The sequence below is a fragment of the Vombatus ursinus genome, unplaced genomic scaffold (genome assembly GCF_900497805.2).
Source record: "Vombatus ursinus unplaced genomic scaffold, bare-nosed wombat genome assembly UNPS02014771.1, whole genome shotgun sequence".
NCBI classification, from domain to species: Eukaryota; Metazoa; Chordata; class Mammalia; order Diprotodontia; family Vombatidae; genus Vombatus; species Vombatus ursinus.
Window position 1 is genome coordinate 239,019 of NW_020954549.1, and position 14,219 is coordinate 253,237.

General features: G+C 38.5%; 1 protein-coding gene across 1 annotated transcript in view; it reads left to right on the top strand.

Annotated features, from left to right (window-relative positions):
• Positions 1–13,886, top strand: part of LRCH2 (leucine rich repeats and calponin homology domain containing 2) — a 94,147-nt gene extending 80,261 nt beyond the window's left edge. The window contains 7 exon segments of the mRNA XM_027863303.1: positions 5,836–5,880; positions 8,272–8,322; positions 10,090–10,147; positions 10,956–11,068; positions 11,275–11,412; positions 11,593–11,670; positions 13,684–13,886. Coding sequence (XP_027719104.1) covers positions 5,836–5,880; positions 8,272–8,322; positions 10,090–10,147; positions 10,956–11,068; positions 11,275–11,412; positions 11,593–11,670; positions 13,684–13,803 — 603 coding nt within the window. The 3' untranslated portion in view covers positions 13,804–13,886.
• Positions 13,887–14,219: the final 333 nt, after the last annotated feature.

Sequence of the window (14,219 nt, forward strand, 5' to 3'; positions counted from 1 at the left end):
GAGAGAGAGAGAGAGAGAGAGAGAGAGGGAGGGAGGGAGAGAGGAGGGAGAGAGAGAGGGAGAGAGAGACAGAGACACAGAGAGAGAGAATGAGAATCCAAGAGGGGAGGAGGGGAGGGTGATCAGCAGTGTATAGTGCTTCAGGTAGAGAAGTACAAAGATTAAAAAAGAAAGTCTTTGGCTTTGGTGAATGATGAGGTTGAAGCCAGATTGCAGAGGTTTGAGGAGTAAGAGGAGAGGATGTCGAGGTCCTGGCTGTAATTTTTTTCCCTAGGAGTTTGTGTAAATATGGTAAATATATGTAAATATCTTAAATTTAAATTTAAAATTAAATTTTAATTTAATTTATTAAATTAAAAAAATTAAATCTATGTAAAGATGATTAAGAGGATGGCTTGAGGGCATGGTCAAGTCAAGTGAGGATTTTTTTAAAGTTGGAGAAGACTTGGATGTGTTAGTGGGCAGAAGGGAAAGAGACAGAGAGGGAGAGATTAATTTTCCCCCTTTAAAATCCTCAGAAGAGATCCAGTGCACCCCTCAGTCCTCTGTTTATCTTCTGTAAGTCCTTTAGTACCCTTTGAGGTCTTGTCGGGCCCCTTATTTCTCTTCTCCTCCCTCCCTCCCCCAATCTTAACCCTACAATATCATACAATCCCCTCCAGTTCCTCAAGTAAATTAACCTTTCTAGTTTTCTCTTGACTCTTGTGTTGGCATTTCAGAGTTCCTACTCAGCTCTTGTCTTTTCCTAAAAAATGCTTGAAGGTCTTCTTTTCCTTTAAAGACCTGTTTTTTTTTTACCTTGTAAGATTATACTTGGCTTTGTTCATGCTCATTTTGTGTCAAATTATCATAAATTCCCAGTGAATGGAGTCCAAACTTAGGTTTTAATGTGTTTAAATTTATTGGTTAACAGAGGGATTTGCAGTGTTCCTTACAAGTCACAAGATGTCACTGTAAGCACGTTTCAAAGAGACTTACCCTGTAATCCACAGGCTTTACACTAAATTAATTGAGAAGTGCTATTTTTTTTTTCATGGTTAAAATATCTTACAGTTATCCGGTGCCTTTCTGTCAAAGAAAAGAAAAAGGTAGACATGCTCTTTCTTCTTCAGCCTCCTGAGAATTGAGAAGACTTTTCACAGAATCTCTTATTGGACTTAATCTGAACTTGTTTTTCATTAAACAGTGAGTTTCCATACTCTAAAGAGAGAATTTGGACCTAAGTGGAAGCATCACTCAGTGTGCTGATATCTCTTTTGGAGTTATTTTGTTTCTGTAACTTGATGAAATTTATCTGGAAGCTTCTTTCTGCCTGACCAAAATAAATCCTGCTAGGCCACTAGGGCTTTATGATTTTCCCCATCTCTAAGCAAGCAAGCGTTAATAAAAGTTATTCTTCTAAGGGAGTTTTCAGCAAGAGATCGAATCTGCCACTGTTGTGGGCAAGTGTTGGATAGACTTTTTCAAAGGAGTGTCGGAAGCATTGAAATCGCCATTAAGTAGTGCTAGATGATGTACATGGTTTGGGGTGGCCTCAGGCTTTCCTAGGACTTAATGCAGTGTATGAAGGTGTTCAAAGAATGAATGCCCTTTCCACTGCAATGTAACGGGGAAGGTACCAGCTGAACACGCATATCCTTTTTGCTAGTAATGTTTGCTACTTGGTGATGATCAGGAGTTCAAGTCAGTCTGATGGTTGATTCCTCTGTGTGTGTGTGTGTGTGTGTGTGTGTGTGTGTGTGTGTAAAAGAACATTAGAGCAGTCTTTCTGAGGCAGTTTGAAGGCTGGTTAGTCTTGTAGTACAAATAGAAAGAGTGTTAAACTTGGAGTCAAAGGAGCTGAGTTCAAATTTGGCCTACTATTTGGCATGCTGTGATTTGAGGAAAGTCATTTTTCTGAGCCTTCATTTCCTGATCACTAAAACGAGAGGGTTGGATTACGTGGCCACTGAGGCATATTTGTAGCTATAACTCTTTGATCTTGTGACCTCTTTGTAAGGGATTGGTTCTAGATACTGTGATTCCTGTCACTGTTCCATGTACTGTTGTGCAATGAAAACTTTGAGATGCATTTCTTTTTTTTTTTATCAGAATGATGTTGCTCTTCAATAATGCAATTCAAGTCAATCAACATTTGTTAAGTGCCTCTTAAATGCCACCTCCTTAGTGAAGCCTTTTCTGACTGCCCCTGGTCGTAGGGCTCTTCCCCTTCTCCACATCCTTTTTATTAAACTTCCTTTATTTTTCTTGCCTTTTTTTTGTATAACCTGGCTGATGGGGAAGTATGTTTTGCATAACTTCACATGTATAATGGGTATCATATATCTTGCATTCTCAGTAGGTGTGGGAGGTGTAGAGGGAGGGAGAAAATTCGGAACTCAAAGTAAAAAAAAGTTAAAAAAAGATTATAAAAACAAAAAAAATGGCACAAAAAATATAAGCACTAGACCCTTTCCTCAGGTGCTTACACTCTTCTGGAAGGAAGCTTACATTCTTTGGATTGGTTTTCGATTAATACACTGAAGCAAACTGGGTCATAAAGTAGTGTAGGTCAGTTAATGTGGGCTTGAGTGGCTTGTCGACCTGACTGTATGTCGAGAGTGTCAGCCTACATTTTACTATAACATCTGAACCTACAAAACAAAAGCTTTACCATTTCACAGCAGATAGAGGGAGTGGACGGAGCTGAATTATTGACAAGTCTGATTTAGATTTTTCAACATTAGCATCTATCTCATCATAGTATTTTAGAGCTTTTTATTTCTTTAAAGTATATAAATTAATTCAGACTAGGCATGCAATATTTACTAGCGTGAATATATAATGGTTTTATAATTAGCATAATAGTTGCTGGAATATAGGTGACATTGTTGCGTGAATGATCTCTTCATTCATAAGATCATAGGTTAAGAGCTGGGAAGCACCTCAGCTGGTCTTCCTCCCTGCCATTTAAAGATGAGGAATCTGAAGTCCTGATTCAGTGAGGTGTCTGAGATCACACAGCTCATAAATGACAGAGGTGGTTTTTGAACCCAGGATCTCTGACTTAAAATCCAGTGTTTTCTGTTGTACTGTATTGCTTTTCCTTCTCTTAACTGAATTTTCTAGTCACCTGATAACTCGTCATTTATGCCTATAATTGGGAAAATGATGTAATAGCACCTGGGATATGCACCCTCACCTATGGGGCCTTCAGAATGGCTACCCCAAATTCACAGTACTCTGTGAGTATGCCTCCAGTCAATACCGTAGCTAGTGAACTACCACAGATATTCAATATTTTTCCCCTAGTCATCCAGAGGACAGTTTTCAAAGCAGAGGCATTTAATGAAATAGCATAGCAAGAGAAGTAATAATAGATTATTTCTCCTCACTCCCTTACCCCCCATCCCACCTGGGGCACACTCTCACAAATATACCCAATGTCTGGAGGAAGATTGGGCCTGCATGCATGCATAGGGATTTGTGAATGGGGGGCTGCCTCTCCCTTTGACTAATCAATACTTCTTTTTTTTGGTGAGGCAGTCAGAGTCAAGTGACTTGCCCAGGGTCACACAGTTAGTAAGTGTCAAGTATCTGAGGCCAGATTTGAACTCAGGTACTTCTGACTCCAGAGCCAGTGCTTTATCCACTGCACCATCTAGTCCCCCCCCCCCCAATAATCATCACTTCTTAATTAGAACCTTACCTTTCTTTTTCTCCTTAATCTTCCTCTGGTTAAGTTACTGGACTTACCCTGATGCTTACCAGGGAAGCCATCTTACTTACTTACAAGGGACCAAAACTTAAACCAAAATCTCAAAGGAACATGATGGTTCTGTACTGATCACCATCTGATTTCTTCCCCAGTCAGGAAATTGGGCCTTTCCAACTGGTTTATTCTGCCTCTACTTCTCCTCAGTTCCTTCTTCCTTCCTCACCAATAGCTAACAAGAAAAGTACTTATTGAATACAACTTTACATTTTATAAAATCCCTCTCTGCTACTAGCTGTACCTTTGAAATACTAAAAGCTTTCCTTAAAGCAACCAAATCTTTTTCCTTCTGAACATTTATTTTGAACCTAATAGGATCTGAACAACACTTTCTTCACATAGGCACTTTATAATGCAAATTCAGCCAATGGTTACCTATTTATTTTTATATCCAGAGGGTTGTATAAACCATAACAACAGCAGAAGGCCAGAATTTTCTGCTTGTGCCTCAAAGGCATTTTCATACCAGTTATGCAATTCCAAGCTTTGATGGTGGTGATTAGCATTTGAAAGCCATTCTGAGCATCTGAAGCTTGTTTTCTTGTAGAGAGAAGACTTTAGTTTGAAAATCTTTTTGGTACCTTTAGCTCTCATCACCTATGATTTTATCCACAAAATAATAATAATAATTCTGGCTTCTTGGAAGAGTCCAATTACTTTAATGTTTGTAGCCAAATTGTTTTTGTAAATAGGTGCTTCTGTGGTGCTTTTCTATGTAGCTGACAATAGTTTGTTCTTTTAAATATCTTGGGCATCTTTTCCCTGCAGTCCCACTTACGACTAATTTGTACCTTTTCTGAAACAAGGGTTTGCTTGGCTCTTGTAGAAGTTATTATATATTTTGGATTATTCATGTCTTGACAATAAGGTTTTATTGTATTTTAAATGTAGGCCAATTCACTCAGGTTGTTTTTTGGGAGCACCTACTGTGTGCTGGACTCTGCTAGTTGTTGGTGGAGCCACTGTTGCTGCCTTCTAGGACCTTGGTCTTCTTGGGGAAACAAGATGAAGGAACATGAAACAAAGAGCAGTGCAAGGCCCTATCCAGGATGTCGCTAAATTGGCTGTACTCAGGTGCTACCAAGGTAGGGGACAGCCCATAGAGAAGGAAGGGGGAGAGCAGCATTGATAGGGGTACATGGGGAACGCCAAGCAGAGATAGCCAAGTTTGGAACAATTGATGGATTGGGAAGGTGGAGGCGCCAGCCTGAGCAGACGTCCATAGTCAGGGAAGAATGACTATGTGGACAATAGTGAAGGAATCTGCTTCTTTAGAAAGAAAAGCTGAAGCTTCTGGTGTGCTTTAAGATTTGCATTATTATATTTGAGCATCACAACAACCCTGTGAGGTTGATATTGCAGGTATTATGATCTACATTTTTACAGGTGAGGAAACTGAGGCTCAGAGAAGTTAAGTGATTTATTTATAACCACAATGAATGTCTAGGGTAGGGTTTGATCCTAGGTCTTCATCACTTCAAGTTTAGTCTTCTGTTATGCCATGCTGGCTCTCTAGAAGCTGCCAGTGATCTGCAGAATGAATTGGTAGTGGGAGAGACTGGAATCAGGCAGTCCACTTAAGGGTGTTACAGCAGCTCAGCCCTGATGTAATGAGGTTCTGAGATATGGTCATGGGAATGGGAGTGAAGGGGAAGATCCATTTCTGAGCAATAGTTCACATAAGAATTGATAGGCATAGGCCGCGAATTGGACCTAAAGGATAAAGGGAAAGAGAGGAGTTGTAGATGAGTGTGTGGTCTCTAGCGTGGGTGATGGAGAATGATGATATCACTGGCACCAAAGGAAGCATTGGGTTCGTTTAGGAGATGGGCATAGCCATTGCAAAATTAGTTTCAGAAAAAATTAGTTACAGCTACTTCTATAACCCAGCCTATTTTTGACTGGTTGCACTTTTTGGAAGCACCAAACTCTAAATAAATGTATTGGTCATAAAATTAAGTAGCCTAGAAAAGGTAAGAAGAGTTCTGGAGTACTTTAATCTTCACATTTTATTGAATTTGTTTTGAATTGCATGGTATGACAGAAGAAAAAATAATTTTTGCCTTTCAAATGTTTTGCAGTATAAATCCTCAAGGAAGAATTCAAGTGGAAATGAACATGAAGAGGTAAGAAGACAATGAGCAGTTACTGGAATTATTTTGTCTTCCTGTCTCTTATCTTTCTAATGCTTATGACCTCTCCCCTCCCCACTTTTTTTGTGTGGGAGGCAAACTTGTGATGTGGGAAAACTCCTGGTATGACAACTTCCTTCACCTTTGGCAACTGTCCATGACTTAGTGCAGGGGGTCTTCACCTGGGATTCCTTAAGGGGTCTGTGGATAGATTTCAGGGGATCCTTATACTTGGATGGAAAAATTACATTTTAATTTTTTTAAAGTAATGAAATTTCATTTTAGCATTTGCTGATAGGTTTAATTTTTCTTGAACGAGAGCAAGCCAGTGTGTTAAAAGATTAACTGAATGCTATACATCCATAAAAAATAATGCAGTTCAAGAACTGTATTCCATGGGGAAAAAAGTCACCTTAAACTTAAATTATACTCAATAATTATATTTTATTCATAAAATATTTTTAATACAAAGCTTATGTTGTGGTTCTTAAATAAGCATTTTTTAAAAATATTGAAATCCTCACATGCAGAGAATTGTGCAAGGCCCAAAGAAGAGAACTGCTTTCAGTGGTGGTGGTGGTGTTTAACCTGAAGTCCACAATACCCACAAGTCCCAGTTTTAGTCTCTTTGTCCAAATTTCTGTATGCCTTTGGATGACCCAGAGCTCCTCCTCCACCATCACATGAGATCACTCAACTTTCCACCTTAGTCACTGCTCGCTCTACTATCAAGTCAATTGCAAACTTTTCATTTACCCCTTTCTGGCAACCAACAAAGCAAATCCTCTTGTAATGTTCTTCTTCATAAACCTGGCCTGGGAGAGTAATCTTCTCCCCTGAGGGCAATATCTTCACACCATAACACCTGGCAGCCACAGAGAGGCCCAGGAGGCCCTGAGGCCTCGGCCCAGAAAGCTATGGGAAGGTCAGTGTCCCTGGTCTTCACAGCCGCCACCATCTTCCGCCTACATTTTAATTTTCACTAACTTCTTACTGAAATTCAGCATTTCCTTCACTTATGAATATTTTGAAAACCCGTTATTCTGAGCAGAGGTGCATGGACTTCACCAGATTGCCTAAGGGGTCCATGACATCGAAAATGTAAAGAACCCCTGACTTAGAGTCTCTCAGAGTTGCCTTCACTGAAAGGTCACACAGCCAAGTATGTGTTGGCAACACTTGAAGCCAGGTAATACTGAGTAGGCTGTCTCGCTTAGACGCTGCACTCTGTGGTTTTTTAGTCTATAATAAACACTTTCAACATCGATGGCACTCTGATTATTTTATCACGTAACTTCTATAGTATACATTAGCCCCAAACTGTAGAGTCGTCATATTGTCAGTAGTTTTATCAACATTTGTTTTTTGTTGCCTTCATATGTTCATTGTGCATTTTGGCCTTATCTTCTTTTATCTTAGTTTCATAGACCACGATTTAAATCTCAGGTTCTTATTGCTAAATCAAAGATAAGTTTATTTATGAATCCTGAGAATTGACAAATCTTAAGTTGGACTATTCCCAGCATTCTCATTGGCTAGAACTGCAAGGTAATTAAAGCCACAGACTTGTGAATTAACTCATATAATCAATAGTTTAGATTCATAAATGGTGACTGGGGGTGGGAGGGAGGGACACGAACAGATAGCTCATGTGACAGAGAATGCTGACATTGCTGCCCCAAAGTCCTTTGTGTTTAGGAAGTAGGACCAGAGATGGACAAAGTTCAGAATTGGGCCAGGATTCTCATTTTTCTTCTCCAGCCTCAGCACCCTATTTCTCCCCATGACCTCTCTGGGAAATTTTTAGTGGGACCAACAATGGGTGATGTTGCACAAAGCGACCAGTCATGGCTGGGGGAGGGGTCGATGGACCTGAGTTGCCTGGGAGGGATAAGGCCTCCCTGGGATGCAGGACTCCACATGTTTGACAGCGTCTTTTAAGACTGAGGGTTTTACCTGTAGGCCAGGTCTTCTGTTCTTCGTGAGCAGCAAAGTTCAGCTCAATACTGAATTGACTTGTTATAGGACTGGCCCCACATGGAGGGAACTTAACATCATTTTAGACAAGTCAGAGTAATTATTTCAGTACAAGCCCTGGTTATTGGAGGGCCTGCCATAGATGTCCCAGGAGGAATGGGACATTTCAATGTCTTCTGTCATCAGGAAGTAATCCTAGCAAAGGAATATTTTTCCACAGGTACATTTTAAAAAGTTTTCATATATGGTCTTTATAAATGGTCTCCCACATATAACCTGTAGTAGATGAGAAAGTTCAGTGTCATACTTAGTTGATTGAAGCAATTTTGAGTTTCTTGTATGTCTCCCTAGATCATCATTCACATGTTTTAATTTCTTCTGTTTCATATTTTTTATCTCTTATTTTAGCAAGACAGTGATAATGCTAATGTGTCCCCACAGTCTCCAGTATCATCTGAGGTACATGTTCTGTTTTTGCGTGCGTGCGTGTGCGTCTGTGCGTGTGAACAGGGCTCCTCCTTCTCCTCCTGACGTCTCCACTTCATCCTCATCTTTTGTACAATGTCATTGGTTACCACTGGTTTTTTTTTTTTTGTCCATGGGAAGTAATACACATCCTGTTTGGCAAATACATTAAAAGTTATTATTACATTACCTTTTCTCTGCACATTCTCTTTTACTGAGTTCAGTCTTTGAGTTTGGTATCCATGCATTATTATTGAGAGTAATTACTTAAAAAGAACTTGGATACGTATTTACTCGAAAAAATAATGTACCATCTAGATGACTTTTCTCGGCTCTTTATTGTTTGAAAATAAACTATGAATTTTAAGGATAGCTGTTACAATTTGTGAGAAACTGACATTCTAGTGGTTGCTTCCCACTTGGACTTGTTTTAGCATTGTAAAGCTGTGCCTGACCGTATGTAGAGAGTTGAGAAGATGGCATGGTGAGGAGAACACTGGATTCAAGTCCCAGCTCAGCTAATCTCTGTGTGACCTTGGCCAAATCCCTTTCCCTCTCTGTGCTTGAGTATACTTTTCTATAAAATGAGAGATTTCGGGCTGGATGGCCTCAGAGTGCCTTCCCAGCTCAAAGTCTCGAATTCTTTTCTGATTTTGCAGTTATCTAGAGAGGTCAGGGCTTGGCCAGAACGCTCTTATTTCCTGGGGGATGGGTCCACATGTACTGGATGGTGGTACATTCATTCATTTTTTTTTCAGTAGCTGAGTATAATATTTAAATGTGTGGGCATGAGAGGGTGGTTTTTTTCTTTTTACTTAAAAGAGGCAGACTTTTTCTTTCTGTTATATTTACTTAGTTGCTTTATGTCTTAATATTTTACTAAGGATTTTAAATGCAACTGGGGAAATCATTTGGTAAATATGTATGGAGAAATAAGATACACATATAATTTTCAGAAAAGTTTTAGATTTAGATTGCAGAAATAACATGTCTGGGATTCCACATCATTCCTTCTGTATTTATTACTGCATATACATCTTTAGCATTGATTATCTGAGCTAATGGAGAAGCACAGTAACATGGGGAAGACTTTGGTGGCTGGCCTCCATGCTGAATATTTTTGAGAGTCAGTGGAGAATTTGGAGTGCTTCAGTTTTGGCCATAAAATGGAGATACTTATATGTGCTCTGCCTGCCTCATGGAGTTGTTATGATGATCAAATGAGATGTAAAGAGAAGGGATTTAAACATAAAGTTCACCCATAAGCCTGAGAACAAGTTCAGATTTGCCCTGCAGGTCCTACTAGTGAGAATTTAAGGATTTTCTGAGTATAATCTGCCATCCTATTATAAATTCTTCATCTAGTAGGTAATCAATAAATGTTGCTGACCAATTAATTTTTCTGTTGAATTGTTGAGCCTCGATGCAGAACTGACTTGATTTTTCTGAGACTTTAATCACACCCTTATTTCCTCAAATCCCGTCTACTTATTTCCTATCTTTCACGATTATTGTTTCTGCCCTTTTTTCACGTTGTGTGTGTGGTGAGACAATAGCAAAGAATTAAGTGTTTAGTCAGTCAGAAAATAAATAGTGATTGTTAAATGCTTTATCCACTTGATTTGAAGCGCAAATCTCTCCTATATAGAGGGGAATTATCTAGGGGGAGAATGAGTACGACCAAAGAAAGGTGCACATGTGAATGACTAGCTTGGTCATTGTGAAAGCCAATAGGTTATATCGGTTTGTTCTCATTTGTAGGATTTTGACAGAACTGACAGTTATTCACACGGTCCATTTGGCTTGAAGCCTAGATCAGGTAAAATCTGTTCTCTAAATTCAGTGTGTCCAAGGTTATATGTAAACGCAAGTTTCCAAATGAAATGGCACTCAGTCCATAGCTATTGGCTATATGTAATTTCTTTCTCCCCTCCTAAAAAAGAATTTTCTCTCAACTTTGTCTTTCCAGTTCCTATTCTCTATTTCTTTCTTCGAGCTCTTCACCATCAAGCTCCCAAACACTTTAGTTTTTTGTCTTTGAGATACTGGAGGCTTATTTATCCTACTGGGACTGCTCTTAACACAAACACTCCTGCCAGCAGACCCAAGCCTGTTTAAAATTACAGCATGCCATTATGTTGGCTTTCAAAAGGAGATCTTTTTGTATTTGGCAAGCCCAAAAGAAAGTGCATCCAGGTGCCTTGGCAAGGTATTGAATCACAGTCCTTATTCCTGAATAAGCATACTGACCTTCAAGAATAATTTCCTTTTGCTGTAAAGAGAATGAAAGTCTGAATTATATTCAGTCATCATTTTTTTTTAAAGCCAGGTAGTAAAATTCTAGCAACTTATTTTCAGATCAGAACACATGCGGGTATCCAAAACTATTTGCATGCTTGTTCTAGTGCTGTCGTTTTCAGTTATGCAGATGAGTAGGTTTTTACTCTGTTGTATTAATGTGTTTTAATACGTTTTCATGTAGTGGTAAGGAAATTGAAACACACATCACTTAATTTTGCACAGATTCCCTTTTATCATGCCTCTTTCCCCAGTGTTGGGTGGGTGTTTTTCTGTTTCACCATTTTCCCTGCCTACGTTAAAAGAGAGCAAATGTCTGGTTCTCGTAGCTTTCAGCCGTTCGTCTCGCCAGGAATATGGGACAGCAGATCCTGGATTTACAATGAGAAGAAAGATGGAACATTTAAGGGAGGAAAGGGAGCAAATACGACAACTTCGTAATGTAAGTTAAATTGCTAGTTTTGATTTGCTGTGCAGAAATGGAGTCAGATTTCAATTATTGATTGGGAAAATGAGGTTACTTTTGCTTTCAAAGAAGGAGTGCTCTTAAAAATAGGTTGATTGTATAATAAATTGTAGGATAAGTATACCAGTTGTTTTTAAAGATAAGAACTATTTCTAACTCATCCTCTTGTTTTTTTTCACTAGAATCTTGAATCGAGGTTAAAAGTAATTTTGCCTGATGATATTGGAGCAGCATTAATGGATGGAGTAGTTCTTTGCCATTTAGCCAATCATATAAGGCCACGTTCAGTAGCTAGCATTCATGTACCATCACCAGCAGTGGTAAGTCCCTTACTTACAGAGTGAGGTTTATCAAGTCAGTTGTAAATTTAGAAGTCCATTGCTCTGAATAATACACTTGAATATATTTAGTTTCTAGTCAAGCTCTTTTCTATTATATAAGTTCATGATGCCCTCTAGCTAATGAAAATTTGATGACTCATGAAATTCTTCTCTTTACAGCCTAAGCTAAGCATGGCAAAATGTCGAAGAAATGTAGAAAACTTTCTTGATGCTTGTAAAAAATTGGGTGTCTCCCAGGTAATTAGAATTTGTTTTAAATGTTCTCACTAAAATCCTTCCGTGCACGTTCACTAAAGTCCTCCTCATGGTGTAGAGGTGCCCATAGTACTCAAAGGCAGATCATAATCCCTTGTGTGGGGTATCCTACCAGGCTGGAAGGGCCTGGCAGCAGATTGTGTATTTGAGGATTAAGCCAGCTAGATCTGGAGAGGATCCTTCCTCATCAAAGGAGTGGCCACAAGGTAACACATTTATTTCTGCCACAGAAACTTTTGAAGACAGTCCACTAAGGCTCAGAGTGCTTGTGGTCTGTGTCATTGCAAGGTGTACCCCACGTAGGAAATCATAGCTTCTTCAAGGCCTGAAGGTTATGTGTAGATAACCTTCCCTTGATGACTTTCCTTGATTCCTGAATTGAATTTTGGCTGCTGTTTAAGAGAATCTTATTGGGCTTTTTCTGACTAATTTTAGAAGCTGTTGAATTGCAGAGTATGGAGCGGAACACCTGGTGATAGAGACCACAGTTCTTACAGGCCTGGCAGCCGTGAGCACTTGGGCCTCCAGTCATTTTACTCATTGGGAGACCTTGTTTTCTAACCCTTTGTAGGCCCATGGAGGAAGTCTGGGCTAGGGATTCAAGTTCATGGTGAACAATCATATCTAATATATTATCTAGTTTGTTTTCCTTATTTCTTGAAAACTTTAGTAGCAGCTTTTGACAATGTCTGGACCAGTCAGACTGTACAGTTAGCAGTGATTCTGCTCACCTTTCACAGTGTCTTCCCTACTAGCAAAGAAGGATTTAAAGCAGAACCCTTCTTAATTAAAGCAGGATCTAAAGTATAATGAAAATATGACACTGTCAAATTGTTCTTGTAAACATAAGTGCAGTTGACTGAATGTGAGAAGCTAAATGAAGGCTGTAATGGACTTGGGGCATTGAAGGTTACAGAAAATGAGGGCTTTGGCGGAGTTTCCTCTTCAATGGAATTGAATATGAAAGAGTCCCCCTTTCTAAGAAAAGAAATATAAATTTAAGTTATAAGTTATTATCATAGTATCATTGGCTAATAACTCTAGAGGTGGAGAGGACTTCAGAGGCTGAGATCTCCGCATTTTACAGGTGGGGAAGCTGAGACCCAGAGAGTGGTTTGCCCACGGTCACAGAGGGCATAAGTGACAGAATTGGAATTTGTACTCAGATCTTCTTGCCCCAAATCCCACTGACCCATATTGTTCCCCTTAATTTTTAACTTTAAAAATCTTTTTCTATTATGTCCCATATATGATACACTTAAAATTCTAGAAGTAGTAGCAAGAAAGTTTTGTTTTTTCTCTTTATTACCTACTACTTGTTTATGTGTAAGATTCATATTTTTTTAAAGTTGTATTTCTTATTTTCTGAACTGAGAGAGCATTTTTCTAACTCGCTGTTTTATTCTTTACATTGCCCTTCTTTGTCATTTTTATTTTGATGCTTTCATTTTCATTTTAAAACTAAGGTCACACAGTTTATTTTGAAAGCACAGAATTCTTCCGTAGCTATTCTTACTGAAAGCTATTCTTACTTTGAAAACAAGAAAATGGAATAATATTTTATTTAACAAAGTACTCTCAGTATGTTGAATGACAAAGGGCTATTCTTGACTTGGTTGGACTGGGCCGAAATTTACCTTTTGTAAGTTCTAGTTTCATATTTCAAGGTCAAAGATTTGCAAAGGAAATACTTAAGTTATTTAAGAGAATAAACAGCTCCAACACTTCACAGTGCCTATTTATCAAGGTTTATTGATCATCATTTATCCATCCTTGCTCATCATTTATTAAAGCCAGTCTCTTAATAATGTCTGTTAGATAAAACTGTTCACCTAGTCCGTGTTTGTATAGGTAAATTGATCTTAAACAAATATCCTTTTACTGAGACCTGTCACTCACTAATTCATACTGCTCTCTTGTCTAGTTAGTGGAGTTCTACTGTGCTATTCAAAAGCCACAGCCTAGAGATCAGGTCTTGTCCTTTTTGTTTTCCAGGAAAGACTCTGCTTGCCACACCATATTTTGGAAGAAAGAGGCCTGGTGAAAGTTGGTGTCACAGTTCAGGCCCTTCTGGAGCTGCCTACTACTAAGGCGTCTCAACTGTCAGCAGCTTGACATGACTGGAAACAATTATGCAAAAACAAAATCTAGTTTTATTTATTTGTACTCATTTTAAGCGCCTCAACTTTCTGAATGAAAATGGCCAATCAAAAAGTTTTTGTCTAGAATGTGTCTTTGTTTTATTATGTAGATAACATTGAAGTCAAATCAAAGCTTAAGTAATTAAGCTCCTCTCAGAATGAGATTCACAAAACAGTTTCTATGTACTCAAATTCTTTTTACTAAGTCAATTGATAATGCTTGATTATTTTTTTGGAAAAACTAGATTATTGATAAATTGAAAATGTGGCTTGCATATTTTGAAGTCGCAACATAATGGTATATATCAGATAAATGAATCCATTTTTACTAATTCCAAATAGTCTTATATTTGAGTTCTTAATTACACTCAAATATAATTTTTATGCTTC